The sequence below is a fragment of the Mytilus trossulus genome, chromosome 1, assembly GCF_036588685.1.
Source record: "Mytilus trossulus isolate FHL-02 chromosome 1, PNRI_Mtr1.1.1.hap1, whole genome shotgun sequence".
Classification (NCBI taxonomy): domain Eukaryota; kingdom Metazoa; phylum Mollusca; class Bivalvia; order Mytilida; family Mytilidae; genus Mytilus; species Mytilus trossulus.
In genome coordinates, this window is record NC_086373.1 from 108735474 (window position 1) to 108753549 (window position 18076).

The 18076-nt window shown below is 32.0% G+C and overlaps 2 protein-coding genes across 2 annotated transcripts in view; one reads left to right on the top strand and one right to left on the bottom strand.

The window, feature by feature from the left end:
- LOC134696967 (polypyrimidine tract-binding protein 1-like) overlaps positions 1–6628 on the bottom strand; it is a 58547-nt gene extending 51919 nt beyond the window's left edge. Inside the window, exon 1 of the mRNA XM_063558951.1 lies at positions 6547–6628. Coding sequence (XP_063415021.1) covers positions 6547–6554 — 8 coding nt within the window. The 5' untranslated portion in view covers positions 6555–6628. The remainder of the gene's footprint in view (positions 1–6546) is intronic.
- A 134-nt stretch (positions 6629–6762) lies between these two features.
- On the top strand, positions 6763–14478 carry LOC134697005 (uncharacterized). Its single transcript, XM_063559008.1, has 3 exons — positions 6763–7206; positions 8866–9091; positions 12229–14478. The coding sequence occupies exons 1-3, from the start codon at positions 6895–6897 to the stop codon at positions 12723–12725; spliced, it is 1035 nt and encodes a 344-aa protein (XP_063415078.1). The 5' UTR covers positions 6763–6894; the 3' UTR covers positions 12726–14478.
- Positions 14479–18076: the final 3598 nt, after the last annotated feature.

Genomic DNA, 18076 nt, shown 5'->3' on the forward strand with positions numbered 1-18076 from the left:
AATATACATTGTATATAACAAAGATTTAAGTTGATTCTGGACAAAGAAAGATAACTTCAATTAAAAAATTTCTTGCTATTGCACAATATTGTGCAATTAGATATTTCTTGCTTACTATTCTGGACAAAGAAAGATAACTCTAATTTAAAAAAAAATTGCTATTTCACAATATTGTGCAATAAGATATTTCTTGCTATTGGGCAATACTGTGCAATTGAAAAGATTTGATATATTAGATCCTGATTTTGACCAACTTGAAAACTGGGCCCATAATCAAAAATCCAAGTACATCTTTGGATTCAGCATATCAAAGAACCCCAAGAATTCAATTTTTGTTAAAATCAAACTAAGTTTAATTTTGGACCCTTTGGACTTTATGTAGACCAATTTGAAAACAGGACCAACAATTAAGAATCTACATACACAGTTAGATTTGGCATATCAAAGAACTCCATTTATTCAATTTTTGATGAAATCAAACAAAGTTTAATTTTGGACCCTTTGGACCTCAATGTAGACCAATTTGAAAACGGGACCAAAAATTAAGAATCTACATACACATTTAGATTAAGCATATCAAAGAACCCCAATTATTCATTTTTTGATGAAATCAAACAAAGTTTAATTTTGGACCCTTTGGGCCCCTTATTCCTAAACTGTTAGGACCAAAACTCCCAAAATCAATACCAACCTTCCTTTTGTGGTCATAAACCTTGTGTTTCAATTTCATAGATTTCTATTTACTTATACTAAAGTTATGGTGCGAAAACCAAGAAAAATGCTTATTTGGACCCCTTTATGGCCCCTAATTCCTAAATTGTTAGAACCAAAACTCCAAAAATCAATCCCAACCTTCCTTTTGTGGTCATAAACCATGTGTCAAAATTTCATAGATTTCTATTTACTTTGACTAAAGTTACTGTGCAAATAACAAGAAAATGCTTATTTGGGCCCTTTTTGGCCCCTAATTCCTAAAATGTTAGGATAAAAGCTCCCAAAATCAATCCCAACCTTCCTTTTGTGGTCATAAACCTTGTGTTAAAATTTCATAGATTTTATTCACTTTTACTTAAGTTAGAGTGCGAAAACTAAAAGTATTCAGACGACGAAGACGCCAACGTGATAGCAATATACGACGAATTTTTTTCAAATTTTGCGGTCGTATAAAAATGGTAAATGGTCATAACCCTAAAATGGAAAAAGTGACACCACTATAATTCAAAATTGATCTCTGTTTTGTGGTAAATTTTGTGATAAGCATTGTATATGTTTCATATCATTTGGTTGAGACAAACTAAAGTTATAGAACAGAAACAAATTTTGGGATGGACAGACGAGCAAGGTTGAAACTTAATGCCCCCTCTACAAATTAAAGGTGAGGCATAAAAAAGAAAAGAATACAAAAACACCACAACAAATTTAAACCCACAAAACATAACAAGATCAACTATAACTATAACCGGGGTTGTTCTTTTTATTGGTTTTTATACCTGTACCACCTGCATAGGTGAAAGTTCATCTACTGTTCAGTTGTAAGAACTATCATCAACTAGAAGAACAATCGGATAAATGAAAGACTTTCAGTCCCTAAATACATAAAGACCATTAGCAACAAATAATTATGATCATAGGTCCAGTCTTCACGCTGAGTGGCAGCCCTTCACGGCGAGGGGTCTGGGGGCCGCTCAAGGCCCCCAGAAATTTTTTTTAAAATGGTGCAAAATCCTGCACTCTGGGGTGCTCCTGAACTCTAATTTTGTTCTTTGCAAACACCATTTTTATAATGATGATAAGGTAAATGAGCAGCAAGATGGTCATATTTTCTATAAAGTTGATCACATAAATATCATCAAGACTTTCAGCTAACAAGTTACTGAAGTTGTTTGCAGATCTTTGAGGAAAATGATGAAGGCGTTACTCTTTAAGACATGGTGAATGATATTCAGGAAATTTGATTTTATTAGTTGAAAATATTTTTAATACAACTGTAGACATGGTAGACATGCAATTATTCAAATAGTTCTAACCCATAGAAAACATTTTTCAGTATTAATAATTTCAAATACTAATCACAATAAATCAAATGATTAATTCAATGGACTGTTTCAGGCAAAAAAAAAATGCACTTTGGTTAAATCACATTAATCTAGAATTCAAAATTGATACTATAAGTCAGAAGAGCATTAGTTAAGAAGCAAACAAAAGGAAAGAAAGAAATCTAAGATCTGCTTAAATTTTGGTGTTAAAATGACTTTTTATGAGTTATTAATTGGAGTCTCATATTTAAGAAAGGAAAAATGGGGTCATCATGGTCATGGGTCAACATATTTTACCCTGCACTATCATAGGGGAAAACAACGAAGATCAAACATCTGACAGAAATTCCAGAACCTGGTCAAAGTATATCCTTGAATGAAAATGCAAGGCTTACACTACTTTATAATCATAGTGACTTCTCTTTCTGGAACTGATAGGGAGGAGTGGTGAGATTTGAAAGAGAAGTTCTCCTTCGAACATTGTGCTGCAATGTTTGTTATTTGCTACCAATATGTATAGTACAAAGGGTCATATGTGAATAATGTTCTTTTTATATTGTTCAATTTATATCTGAGTAAACAATTAAAGTAACAGTCCAAATTCAAAGTTATTTAAGTTAAGGTTCTAGTTAGAAACTACTAACAAGATATAGCACTAAAAAGATTTTTTTAATGACACTGAGAAAGGGAAAGAAATTATAATATAAAAATTACAATTCAATAAGAAAAAAACTCTTGTTTATCATGTTTATGAAGTAATCTAACATAAAAGTCTGTAAAATTGTGTCGAATGCGTACTTTTTCCATTTGGGATAAAATTTCTTCTTTCAGCCAAGGATTTGTATAGTAGTAGTCTAACTATACAAATCCTTGTTTCAGCTGTTCCATTCGAGGGTCGTAGATATGGGCCGTAGTTATTATTGTAAAAGTACGGATTGCGGTCATAGCTGGTCCGTTTCCGATCTCTAGTTTACACATTAATGGCGGACGAAGTCCCGGGAAAATTTACAAAAATAAACGATGTTTGACAAGCTTTTTGGAAAGGAATAGGACGTTTTTAATGCAATAAATGGATTACACATTAACCGGAGACAATTTTCATCACGTTCAAATGAAGTAACAAACTTATTTTGCCGCCGAAACTTAGATCGATGTACGCTTCTCTTGTCAACAAGTACTGCTGAATCTTGCGGAAGTGATAAAAAGTTGTCTTTTTATTAAACAATCTGCCTCACACTTTTAAGTCAATGCTTAAATCTTTGTTCTTAAGAAAATGAATTGTTTATGTCTTAATTTCTATCATGATCAATTCATGATCGTTTCATCGAAAATTGAAAATTTTTTGAAAATATTATTTTTGACAATTTTGAAGTAGCCGGCGCCAAAGCAGAAATACCCGGCGCATTTCGCCGGTTGCCGGCTTCTAATGACATCCCTGATTATAAAAAATGCAAGAATTCTACACATGAGAGAACTATCAAGAATTGAATGGCTGGTAGTCCTTTGTCACCTCCATTTTTCATGTAGGACATGGGACCAACAGATAGACTAGAAGCTAAGAACATTATTGTCTAAGCATCGTCTAAGTTGTATTTTGTCGTATTTCATTATATTATGACACAAAAAATTACATGCATCCTGGACTCATCAAAATCTTTTGGGACTCACCATTTCCAAAAGTAATAAGTCCCAGGACTCACCATGAAAAATTCCTAGTGAAAACCCTGTGTCCTAATTATCTACAAAGTTTCATGAAATTATGTTTTGAGGTTTCAGAGCAGTTGTGATTACTATCTGTTGCAGTAGTATACTAAGGTCAAAATACAAATGTTCAAAGGGGTATAACTCCTAGTAATAAACTGAAACAATGTAATTTCCTCATAAAATGCATATCTACATAGTAAGTTCTTATTGTCTATATATATATATAGCTAAGTTTCATGAGGAGTTGCAATTACACACTGAAAGACAGGTCAAAAAGCCATACACTATGTGGGCTTAAATTAGTGATCCTGATACACGTAATGTACATTTAATTTGACATCAAATTCTATATTGATAAATCTACCAAATACATGTCACCAAATAATTGAATTTGACAATGTATATGAAATATCCTACACTTGCAAGTTGTGACTGTTACAATTCAAATGGTATTATATAAACTAATTTTAATTTATTTGTAGATGTCTTATGTCTGTTCTTAATAAACAAATCATTTTCTGTAATACGGAAGGGTATTTCTAGTAGACCTTCTTTAAACTATTTGTAGGTATATTTATTATGTGGAATACTAGCAAAAAGGTCAAATTGGTGACTTCTATTAGACTGATTATCAAAAACACACTAAAGACAACATTGAAATTTGAACATAATTCTTATTCAGATCAGAACATAGTGAAGTTGTAATTAGCATTTTCTTGCTTGCTACATTAATATTACTACTGAAATCATCATGTATCAAGAACATTAATGTCTCGCATAAAATTCTCATGAAGTAATCTTAACCATTTTGCGTTATTCAGCCCTTTGGCTTTACAAAGAGTACATGGTATGGGTCATTCACCATTTTATACTGGACATCACAGAACTACATGTCTGTGATCATGTTCTTGTAAAATGTCACAAGGGAAATTTTAAAAATCAAAAATACTAAAAGCAATATCCAAATTTAGGTTTAAGTGCATGTTTCAGTTCTTCATGGTGTTTCCTTACAAATGTTGATATCTACATTGTATATCTAATAGGTATGATTTATTAATGTTGTACATGACAGAAGCCTCTTATAAATTGTTTTTTTTCTTCAAAACTTGATCTTGTTGGAGCATGGCTACAGGGTTATTTAAACTCAGTTGTAACAAATGATGAGTCAAGCCCCTCTTCTTGTTTGTATTTTTTATTTATCCAGTACATTTGATGGACTCAAATTGTCATCTGTCTCTCAAATCACTGTCACCAAATCGAATGTCACGTTCAAAATTAGAGCCCAATATCTCAGCCCTTTAATTAAAATCTAATGTAGAGTAAAGAATCACCAAAAAGATGTCCAAATAATCAGGAGACCCTCATCACAATGTCTAATTGCATTAAAAAATTTAATTTCAATTTGATCTTTGAAATTATCTGTATGGTTTTGTCTTTTAGTTGATCAGTCATTGTCAGTAGCTGTTGTTAACATGTACTTATTTACAGTCTGTCTTTGAATAATTTTCAAAATTTATTCATGTGGTTTTGCTGATATGGGTCCCAATTGAAAGACTTCAAATGTTTTGTTAGCATGTCTGTTGGATTATGAGCTGATGTGGAGGCTTCAGTGTAAAAAAAATCAAAGATGTCTGTATTTACTTGTGATGTTATAAGATGTTCTCCTCAATCCAGATCATGTGCAATAGTTCAGTAAAGGTTGTTTTATTTTTTATTCATGCTCCAGCATATGGCCTTGAAGTTAGCAGTCTTAATCCATTGTGTTATTTTTATTCTGTTTTGGGGGCTACATGTAGACTATTTGAAAAGTTTTTCACATTTTGCCAATTTGTCCAGGTTTTCTTGAAGTTTAAGGCATAAGTTGTGTGACAAAATTGGCAAAATGACTACGTTGTTTTGTGGAGGCTTTCTAGTAATGTAGGTTTTACATAAATTTAAAAAAAATGATACTAAGTCACAAAACTAATCATGATCCTTATGGTGCTCTAGATTCTACTTTCACTTTTAGTATCTGATTTTTTGCCTTCAACCACTACTTTATGTAAGATTTATCCAATTGCTTGCCTTATGTTTGATACCATAATACTGTTCTTAATGTAGAGGTACATGTATATGTAGGCTGTGGTAAAACATGTCAAAAGCTTTGAAAAAAAATATTTTAGGATACCATGTTTAAGTTAATAGAATAAAGTTTTCTTTCTGATCTTGTCTTCATCTTACCTAGATTCAAAGAGCTATGTTTCAAATGATCTTTTACTCCTAAAGCGGGTATAAGATGTAAGATAACTGCATATGGTGTGCATGCATCTTTCTTAAAATCATATGGAGCTTTACTTATATATTTATTTTCTTGGTGTCTCATATAATTTGTATTATAATGTTTTAGGTATATGATTTAAAAAGCTTGTTAATACTGATCTCATTTTTGAATCTGTACATTGACTTTTCAGAAAAATTTGATTTTATCTGTGAAATTTTTATTTTGTGAGGGTGAAGGTGGATTTACAGAATCCATTTTCAAGTAAGAAAATAGATGACATTTGAAAAATATTTGACTGCCATTATGATCAGGTTAACTCAAATAAACAATAAAACAACCACCGTCTCCTTTTGTTTCTTTTTTTAGTAAAATGAAACAGGAAGCAAAACCATGTGCCTAAAATGATGGGACTGTTTACATTTTGTAACACTTTTTGAACTTCTTTATGACAACTACAATGCAACAGACATCTGCTTTGTTTTGGTTGGGGGGAGATATCTTCGCAATTTTAAGCCGAAAGTCTTAATCAATGACACATGAACCTACCCATCCATGTTAAATTTTAGATTTTCACGCTTTCTTTATTTCATTCAGGTTCAAAATGGCGGTAAAAGTTTTTACATTATTTTCGCATTTAAAGATAAATGATAGCAGTTATTCATTACAAACAATAAGAAAATTAAAAATAATCAGTAAAATTAATGGCATAATTACTTTATTAAATTAATTATTGGATTTACCTTAAAAACAATATAATGCACAATAAACTGGATTCAAACTATTAGACAGGACAAAGGAAGAGAGTCAGAGTTATTGGAACCAGTCTTGAGCTATTTTACTTCCGTTTTCAGTTTCCAACCAAGCTATCACACGTCAACCTTAATTCATCTTGAAATGTCTGTACTTTTGTTAAGCTTTGTTGTCTGTTCGTGTGCTAATGGCATGGAAACAATTGTTAAAACGAAGCATTTTGACATTCCATCACAAGAAACTCCTTTGCCTCCAAGTGAGAAGTTTTTGGACATTTTCCCACTAACACTGGATAACTTTACAGAGAGTGTCATGAAAAATAAGGATCCTTGGGTAGTAATTTTCCATGAAGGATCAATACCAAGAGCATGGAAAACAATGGCAGCATCTTTGAGAGGATCAGCCTGGTTTGGAATGGTTGACATCAATTCTGAAGAAAAGCTTGTAAAGAAAATAGTATGTTCACTGAAAGAGTTGAAGTTGATACTATTAATAGATGAATCTGGGTTTATTTGCGCCAATTCACAGTCACGCCCAAATCATGTTCCCTTTCGCACCATACACCTTCGCACTCAAAGTCCATTTGAACTCTACAGGCGTTCCAGGGGTTGGAACACCCCCCTTTTATTTGGACAATAAATGCATTTGAATGGGAACATTTAGTTTGAACCCCCCTTATATAATGGCTGGATCGGCCCCAGATACCTATAATTACCACCCAGTACACACTGTTATGATTTCATTAACCAGTATGAAAAAGATAAACATTCTGACAACCTTTTTTGTTGAGCCTTCAACTTTAGCTGAAAAAGCGAGGCAAAGTGATCCTACAATCCTTCGTCGGTGTAGGCGGCGACGGAGGCGTCCACAAATATTCTCTCTGTGGTTAAAGTTTTTGAAATTTTAATAACTTTCTTAAACTATGCTGGATTTTTAGAAACTACACTTGGACAGAAGCTTGTTTATGATCATAAGATAGTATCAAGGACATTGGGTGTGAATGTGTAGGGTGCAAAAGTGTATTGGGAGCAAACAGACCTGATACCTTATTATTAGAGGTTCTCATGGGTAGGGGGCCAGGATCCCAATTATTGTTTTGTCATTTAAAAGTTGCCTCACATGCAAAACTGACATTATTGTAATCAATATTAGTCGGTAACCTTACCACCTTTTACTACATATAAAAAAGAAGATGTGGTGTGATTGCCAATGAGACAACTATTCAATATGTATATATATTTATCATTGGCTTTAAATTGTCAGAATGGTTTGAATTTCAAATGTTTATTTTTCATAATTGCTGTTTTAAAAAGAATCATTCTACATGTGTATTAAATAAAATTTAATGTTATTAGTGAGCTTGGTTGTGGTGTTTTGGTACTGTATTACTTTTGCAATATGAAATGCAACACACCATTATACTCATGTCTAGTTGTCACTTGTTCAATAAAGAGAATCAAGGGTGCCCCCCCCCCCCTTTTAGTGGAAAAAAAATTGTTGGTTATACAGGGAATCACTGAAGGATCACTGCAGTGGGCCCGATCTTAAGGCAGTCAGTTGGCCCTCCCCCTTTATGAACATTTCTGGATCAGCCACTACTATTAAAGAATTTAATGATCATATAATTTAGGTATTTGTAATTTGAATGTGCTCATGGTCAACCATCAGAAAAACAAAAAAAGCAGCATTCTATTTCAATAACTTCATTTTAATGCTATATAGAGCATTCTATTGTATTGGCACTCTTAAGACTTTTGGCTATATTTTGGTAAGGACAGGTAAACTCACACAATCAATAACAAATGATATCTTGATATAATTATTAAAATTCAGGACATGCTTAAAAGTCATGAAGTGTTAATTAGGTTTTATAGTTTTATTCTTTGAGACTTTGAGTAATGTTTGTCCAAAATAAGAAAATCTCAGGTTCAAATTTTCTATGTTTTTGTGCATGACTTCTAAAACGATATCTTATTTGGAATAAAGGAAAGATTTTATACTAAGACTGTAAGATGTACAGTTTGACCTTGACCTTAGACTCCCTAGGATGCCATACAAAAATTATTTCATTTATGGTTTATAAAATTTTTGTTGATAACATTTTAATCATTTCAGAAATACGAAAATAGTACAGATAATCTAGCTCGTGTTTATCCATATGGTTTACCAGCAAAGAAAAAAACCAGTTGGAAATATGTGAAAAATGCAGAACAAGCAAGATTAGCTGTAATTGAGTGTATACAAGATACTTCATTAAAGATCAAGGGTCGAGATGTCCAAGATTTCTTATTTGAGAGTTTTGCAACAAACCCCTCAAGATTTCCAGCAGTATTTTTCACAAGTAAGCATACATTGTAATTTTACTAACATTCAAAATTGTCAATGCCTGGTTTACACAGTAGTGAATGAACAGGTTGTAGTCGCCTTAGAAGATCTTGCTTTTGTCAAACATATTTTACATGAACATAACTGCTACAGATCTAGAATTTGTATTGTCACAGTGGTCATTTTTTTACAATTTTTATTAGAAAGCTTGAAGGAATAATTAATAATAATTTGAACCCTTGACCAACAAATTGGCAATTGATTGTGAGTAGTAATTAGTGAGGCATTGATATATTTTTTTAATTATTTCTCCATGAGATACTATGCAATACAAATATGGACAGTTTGAATAAGATATTTTAGTATACAATATATGTGTTCTAGCTCCCAAATCAACTGTGTCTTTTCAATAGCAGGGGCGTAGCTAGGTATTCAGCCAACTGTAGGCACCAATCGGCAGGGGGTCTGGGGGCTGCTAAAGGCCCCCAGTAGGTCCAGGGCAGAGCCCTGGTAGGGGGTTCAGGGGGGCGAAGCGCCCCGACGGAAAACAGTTTTAAGCATTTTAGCTGTATAATTTTATGTTAAAAAATATTAAATTTACTGGTTATTTATTCATGATAATTATTATATACATGATGAAAAGTTCGAAGAATTATGAGTAATCTGACTAGTGAATTAGGTAACGCAGTACAATCAGAAATATGGATAAAAAACTCACATTATGCACTGCCCAGCGTAGATCAGCGTATCCATTTAATGAAGCAGTACACCCTGTTTGGTATTTTCATATCTATTCCATTCTGATTGATATATACGTATAACTTAATTAATAGTAAATATTGTGACGATCCTTCATTAAAAAAAATAGGAATCCACGTAAACACTAATATTTCTATATAATAAAACGATCAGTTTGGCTGGAAAATAATCATTAATCTTTTTTTTTATTCTTATAAACCTACACCCTAGCCACACAAACACATACACACAGTTCTGTTCTGTTCATACCATCGTAACAAAATTCAAGAAATGCATATTTCTTTACTAGTATCCCGTCTACTGTAAAATCCCTACCGGGTTAGGAATTTGAACAATTTTTTTTTTTACAATAAATACATACAACAGGGAGCTAGGTCCTGTAATAGGTATCGTCCAGAACGAAGGTCTGGAAATTTGAAAATGAGGGATTATTGGAAAAGAGCAGAAATTCTGCCTTTGAGTAGACCAACTACGAACTCTCCAAAGAGTGGCATTCTCTCTACAACTAGGCATCGGATTTAATGTCCCCATTTTGACCTAACGTGACTGCGTATTTATACATCCTGCACAGCCAAACGGACAACCAACATTGGCAAGTCGGGTGAGGGCAAAATGGAAAGCTAGTTGAAAACTAACAACTAATTAAAGTAAAACACTCATGCATGTGTCTAAGTTGAGGTTCATTCAAGTTTTTGTTGATAGAAGTGAAATGATCTGAACCAACTAAGTTCTAGTTTATAGATTCTATATAAGGTAAAAACATAATAACATTCATTTCTATCCAACATTCCATTCACTAAGAACGAGAGACTAGTGTGCACTTGACATTCGATAATCAAAGAGTTTTGAGAACTTAATTTGGCGTTCATCTACAGATAACGTTGTTTATCATTTTTGTCGAGCCTTCGATTTTAGTCGAAAAAGCGAGACTAAGCGATCCTACATTCCGTCGGCGTCGGCGGCGTCAACAAATATTCACTCTGTGGTTAAAGTTTTTGAAATTTTAATAACTTTCTTAAACCATACTGGATTTCTACCACACTTTGACAGAAGCTTGTTTATGATCATAAGATAGTATCCAGAAGTAAATTTTGTAAAAATAAAATTCCATTTTTTCCGTATTTTACTATAAATGGACTTAGTTTTTTCTGCGGGGAAACAAAACATTCACTCTGTGGTTAAAGTTTTTAGAATTTTAATAACTTTCTCCAGCTATCCTGGGTTTTTACCAAACTTGGACAGAAGCTTGTTTATGATCATAAGATAATATCCAGAAGTAAATTTTGTAAAAATAAAATTTCATTTTTTCCTTATTTTACTTATAAATGGACTTAGATTTTTCTGCAGGGAAACATTACATTCATTCTGTGGTTAAAGTTTTTAGAATTTTAATAACTTTCTTAACCTATCCTGGGTTTGTACCAAACTTGGACAGAAGCTTGTTTATGATCATAATATAGTATCCAGAAGTAAATTTTGTAAATAAATAAATTCTTTTTTTTCATATTTTACTTTTAAATGGACTTAGTTTTTCTGTGGGGAACCACTACATTCACTCTGTGGTTGAAGTTTTTAAAATTTTAATAACTTTCTTAAACTATCCTGGGTTTGTACCAAACTTGGACAGAAGCTTATATATGATCATAAGATTGTATTCAAAAGTAAAGTTTGTAAAAAGATTACTCCGTTTTTTCTGTAATTTACTTTTAAATGGACTTAGATTTTCTTACAATCATAAAATAGTAACAAGAGGAATATTTTTATTGATTTTTTTCCTCATTGTTGTTGAGCCTGCGATTTACAGCATAAATAGGCGAGACACTGGGTTCCGCGGAACCCTTACAAATTTTTTTATTTTTTTGGAAGAAAAAAAAATATTTGTGAAAAATTATGTGTAGGCACGTGCCTAAAGTGCCTAACGGCAGCTACGCCCCTGAATAGTTTTAGAAATAGTATTGTATTAAGATTATTTTAACTAATTTATATATTTTACCAGTTAACATAATACAAGTATCACAGTACTTTCAATCTTTGCCACTGTTTGACTGTGGACACATATGCAAATTATAAAATATCCTTATTTTTTTTTTAAGTTACTTGTTACAAGGCTTTTATTCTCTCTGCATGTTTAAAAGTCTTAAAAAAGTTCTATTGATGGAGTTAAACATACTTTAAGTTTTTTCTGAATTTTTATCTATGATCTGTTTTGAAGTAAATCCAGATTATCTCCCCTTCCCAATGTCAATTAAATGTTCATATCCTGTAGTATTTACCACAAACACATGATGTAAAGACACCTACAAGTTACAACCAATAATTCAATTATTTAGGCCCTTTCAATGTGATCTGTATTAAGTCTAGTTACACAGAGATAATATTATTATTTATTTTCAGATGAAGAAGAATCACCATCTTTTATCAGAGCAATTTATGTGCGATTTCAGAAATATTTCAACTTTGCTAGATTTGTTTTGCCAACTGTTGAAGACATGAGAGCCATTGGACTACAAGAAGAGATTATTGACATGCCTTCATTGTATATTTTAGTAACTCCAGACGCAGGTCCAACAGAGAAAATAAATTTTAATGCTATAGAATATAGACCACAAATAATGGGATCAATGAATTATCCCAATATTTTACAGTTTTTGTTTATGGTTAATCATCAGTTTAGACATCAGTTACAAGGGGATAATAAATCTAATAATCTTACTATCATGAACATGCAAGATGTTGTGGAAATTGAACAAAAAAGATTTGAAATTATTGTAAAAGGTAAAAAACAGCCTGGTAGAAAACAGCCTAAAGCTCCAAAGAATGAAGAAAAGGTTAAGGTACCAGATATTGAAAAAACTGCAACTCAGCATACCAGTATTAAAGATGAGTTGTAACTCTGCATGATGCTAACCTTATTTGTCGCGAACATTGTAGTGTTAATACAGATGTGGTGATCACGTAAAATAATTTTTAAAAGTGTAATGTTATAATGAGCCATTATTTAAATTAATAATACTATAAACTTGGAGACAGTTACACTTAAATGTTTGGAATAAAAACTAACAGTTCAAGTGTAGTTTTTGAGTTATGGTTTTTGAGAGTAACTGAGGAATGTTGATGCCATAAATTTTATTTATGAGGATTTTTTTCTTAACTTTATAATTACCTTCAATGTCTTTTATTCACTGCAATTACTGACCATGAGATGGGCCGTTTATAATAGCCAGTGAAGGTCAATTAAAGCTCCCATCATTAAACTCTACAATAGACTTTTTGAATAAGCTTGTAGAAGAATGAATGTTGGCCAAGAAAAAGAGGATATCTGTTTCATATAATTGATTTTTCAACCCAAAGCCTTCAAACTGAGTTGTGAAATTCACTTTATGTTCAAATTTTTGAGAATTTTTGCACATTTTAGATGGTAGAACATTACTAATTTCTACAACATACAAGATGGAGTATACCTATTTTGTGTAATCAACTACTCAGATAAAAAAAATAAAAATTAAGCAGTAGATTTTTTTTAAAGTTTGATTTGCATATATGCATTAATAATGTGCAACTAACTTTGTGTACACATCTAAATATTTTGTACTGATTGTCCAGAAAGTGACACTTGGTCAGTTTTCAGAAGCTTTGTTGAACATATGAAATGTAAAGATTATATGAGATAAACTCCTCGTTTGTTAGAATTAATTGCAAAATGTGTCAAATCATCAGAAAAGTAAAGCAAGAAAAATTTTTTATGCAAATAATTTAAACATGATATGAAATACTTGCAGAATATAATTTACTGAGAATTCATGTTAAAGAACAATATCCCCTTAAATTTTTGCTTATTACCTTGACAATATATCTTTTATAGTGATCTGTTAACTTTTTAAAAAGATTTGGCAACCAGTCAGACACTATAGACTGAGGCATCATTTATACAGAAAGTTATGTTAAATGTGAAATATATGTAAATCTTAATGACGCTGCTCAAACAAAAATGTTTTTTAATGACATCATCTCTGTCATTGTAACCTTCATGGTTATAAAAAAATCCACTGTCAATTAAAGGGAGATAATTCCAGCCAGACAATCTGTATTTTGTAATGAATGTTTGATTTATCAATTCATATTATGAATTAAAGATGTTCTTGAAATTTATGTTCACCTATTTTTAAAGTAAGGTATCTTGGAGTTAAGTATATGTGAATTCTGAAAACTGATCAAAATTTCTTTCACATATATCCTTATATTTTAGATAAATGGCCTTTGTCATAGTTTGTTCTTAGCTGTGCGTTTATTTACCAGTATTTTATACAAAGACTTTGGTATTTTTGATTAATATTGAACTTTTTATGATAGAATCTAAACAAATACATTTTTATACAACTAATTAAATACTGCATAATTAAATGTCAGAGAAAACTTTGTGAATATTCATAGTCCGTCCAATTTTTTGTGTGTTTGTATATCTGTATATTTTGTGTGATTTTGTATATTTGTATGTTCATAATGTCCACATGATTTTCTTTTTATGCAAATTGTTATTAGTTATTTTTTTTATTTTTGTAAAAAATCTTTGCTCCTAAAAGGCAATAGACATCTGTTGTTACATAGTATTTATTTCTAATTTTAATAAAAAAATATATTTTTGAATTCTTTGTCTATATTAAGTTTTCCACTTGTTTGCTGCATATTTTCAATATAGTTCTGGAGTGTCTATTTAAAACCCTGTTCATTAGTAAAGGAGAACCTAGTAAATTGAGGTATTACAAAATCAATATCCCAATGTTGTGTAAGAATAAGTATATTTGATATATGGTATCATTGCAAGGTTAAGAAGGTTCACCTGACCTTGACTTTGACCTCATTTCATTATTCATAGATCAGTGATCAAGGGCGAAATTTTGTAGTCAATATAAAAAAGAAAATGTGGTATGATTGCCAATGAAACAACTCTCCACAAGAGACCAAATGACACAGAAATTAACAATAATTGGTCAATGTACAGCCTTCAACAATGAGCAAAGCCCATACCACATAGTGAGCTATAAAAGGCCCTGAAATGATAAATGTAAAACAAAAGTCTGTATCTCAGATGCTATAAGCAATGTAAACTTTATTTGGTATATGGAAGGATTGTAAGGTAAACATCTGTCTGACCGGTTTCATCTGCTCATGACATTTTTTTCATGGCTAATTGGAAAATATTCAGTTTTTGTGGTTTGGTCTATTTTTTTTTTAATACGATAAGGTCACTACATTTGTTGTATTGAAATATTGTAGGTGTACAGGTTTGTTGGCAGGGTTCATCTGACATTGATCCCATTTTCATTGGTAAATGTTAAGTTTTCATTGTTATGTCTTTCTGTTATACTTTTATTGTCTGGCAGGGTTCATCTGACCTTGACCTAATTTGTGTGGTTTATTGGTAAATGTTCACTTTTTGTAATAAAGTGTGTTTGACAGATGCTATAAGTAATAAGTTAACTATATTTGTTGTTGGTATGGTTAAAAAGTGTCTGTTTGGCCTGGTTCATTGAACTTGATTTTATTGTCGAGCCTGCAACTTTTGTTGCAAAAAGTTTGACATAGGGGTATTGATCTGGCGGCTACGGCGGCGACATTAGTTAACTTCTTAAAAGCTTTATATTTTAAAAGGTAGGAGACCTGGATGCTTCATACTTCGTAGATGGATGCCTTATGCTACGAAGTAAATGTCAGTCACATGTCCAATGTCCTTGACCTCATTTTCATGGTTCATTGACTACTTGAAAAAAAGTTAAGATTTTTTGTTATGTTAATTTCCTCGCTTATTATAAGTACTGTAAATTCAGAAATTAATGCGAGGTTTTTATTATTGCGAAAAATGCGACTGAGTTGTAAACGCAATAATTTAAACTCGCATTTTGAAATATTTAATATGAATTTAACAGGATTTTTCTGAAAATCGTAAAAATTAAAATCGCATTTAAGTCTAAAATGACAATATCGCAATAATAAATGCACGCAATAATTTCTGAATTTACAGTAATAGGATAAATATATTTGGTATGTGCGTAGCTTGCAAGGTCCTCATGCCCTTCAGACAGTTTTCACCTGACCTTGACCTCATTTCATGGATCAGTGAAGAAGTTTAAGTTTTGGTGGTCAAGTCAATATCTAAGATACTATTAGCAGTAGGTCTTGTATGTTCAGTGTATGGAAGCACTGTAAGGTGTACATGTCCAACTGGTAGGTGTCATCTGACCTTGATCTCATTTTCATGGTTCAGTGGTTTTAGTTAAGGTTTTGACTTTCAGTCTTTTTTTCTAATACTATATGCAATAGGTCAACTATATTTGGTATATATGTCAGTCGTGCAGGTTTTATTTGACCGTGACCTCATTTCACAGTTCATTGCTCAGGGTTAAGTGTTTGTGTTTTTTGTCTGTTTTTCTTAAACTATAAGCACTAGGTCAACTATATTTGTTATATGGAAGATTTGTTAGTTGTACATGCCTGTCTGGCATGGTTCATTTTCATGGTTCAAAGGTCAATGTTTGGTTTTCTTGTTTATGTAAAGTTTATGTGACAGTTGTAATAAAGCTTTATATTAAGGACTATCAACATGATATCATTGATTAGTAAATAAGGCGAGGCATTTCAGTGTGTGCACTCTTGTTCATAAGAATCATTGATATAAAGGTTAAGTTTAAGTGAAATCTATAGTGAAACCTTAATATAACAGACTTTCAATATACATGTACTATCAATCATGAAAGTAAAGCAGGTGAGACATTTCAGTGTCTGCTCTTGAATGGCACTGCATAGATTGAAGCGCATATCCATGAAACAATAGCCAAACAATCAGAACCATGAATAGGAAGAAATAAACCTATGGTGTCATTTTTTTTTATTTGGTTTCAAAACTGGTGTATAAAAATATTGTAAATATAACAACTAGAGGCTCTAAAGAGACTGTGTCGCTCACCTTGGTCTATGTGAATATTAAATAAAGTACACAGATGGATTCATGACAAAATTGTGTTTAAGTGATGGTGATGTGTTTGTAGATCTTACTTTACTGAACATTCTTGCTGCTTACAATTATCTGTATCTATAATGAACTTGGCCCAGTAGTTACAGTGGAAAATGTTTGTAAAATTTTTATAAAAATTGAATATAAAGGGCAATAACTCCTTAGGGATCAATTGACCATTTTGGTCATGATTACTTATTTTTAGGTCTTACTTTGCTGAACATTATTGCTGTTTACAGTTTATCTCTGTGTCCGTTTCATCTGAAAATTTCAGGGCAGATAGATCTTGACCTTATAATCAATTTATTCATGTCAGATTTGCTCTAAATGCTTTGGTTTTTGAGATATAAGCCAAAAACTGCATTTTACCCCCTATGTTTTATGTTTAGCCATGGCTGACCATCTTTGTTGGTTTGGGGTGTCACCGGACACATTTTTTAAACACGATACCCCAATATGGATTGTGGCTAAGTTTGGTTTTATTTGGCCAAGTAGTTGCAGAGAAGATTTTTGTAAAAGATTACAAAGATTTCCGAAAAATGGTTAAAAATTGACTATAAAGGGCAATAACTCCTTAAGGGGTCAATTGACTATTTTGGTCATGATGACTTATTTGTAGATCTTACTTTGCTGAACATTTTTGCTGTTTACAGTTTATCTCTATCTATGATAGTATTTAAGATAATAACCAAAAACAACAAAATTTCTTTAAAATTACCAATTCAGGGGCAGCAACCCAACAACCTGTTGTCCAATTCATCTGACAATTTCAGAGCAGATAGATCTTCACTTGATAAACAAGTGAATTCCTGTCAGATTTGCTCTAAATGCTTTGGTTTTTGAGTTATAAGCCAAAATCTGCAATTTACCCCTATGTTCTATTTTTAGCCATGGTGGCCATCATGGTTGGTTGGCAGGGTCGCCAAACTAAACGCTAAACAAGATACCCCAATGATGATTGAGGTCAAGTTTGGTTTAATTTGGCCCAGTAGTTTCAGAGGAGAAGATTTTTGTAAAAGTTAACTATGACGACATATGACATCAAGTGATGAGAAAAGCTCACTTGACCCTTTGGTCCAGGTGAGCTAAAAATAAGATGTTGAATGAGTTTATCTCACTGTGACCTTCTTTTCTGTCAACTATTTTGTGTGAAAAATTAGATTGGTCTGGCAGGGTTCATATGACCTTGGCTATATTTTCATTGTTTATTGAAATTGGTCAAGATTCAATGTA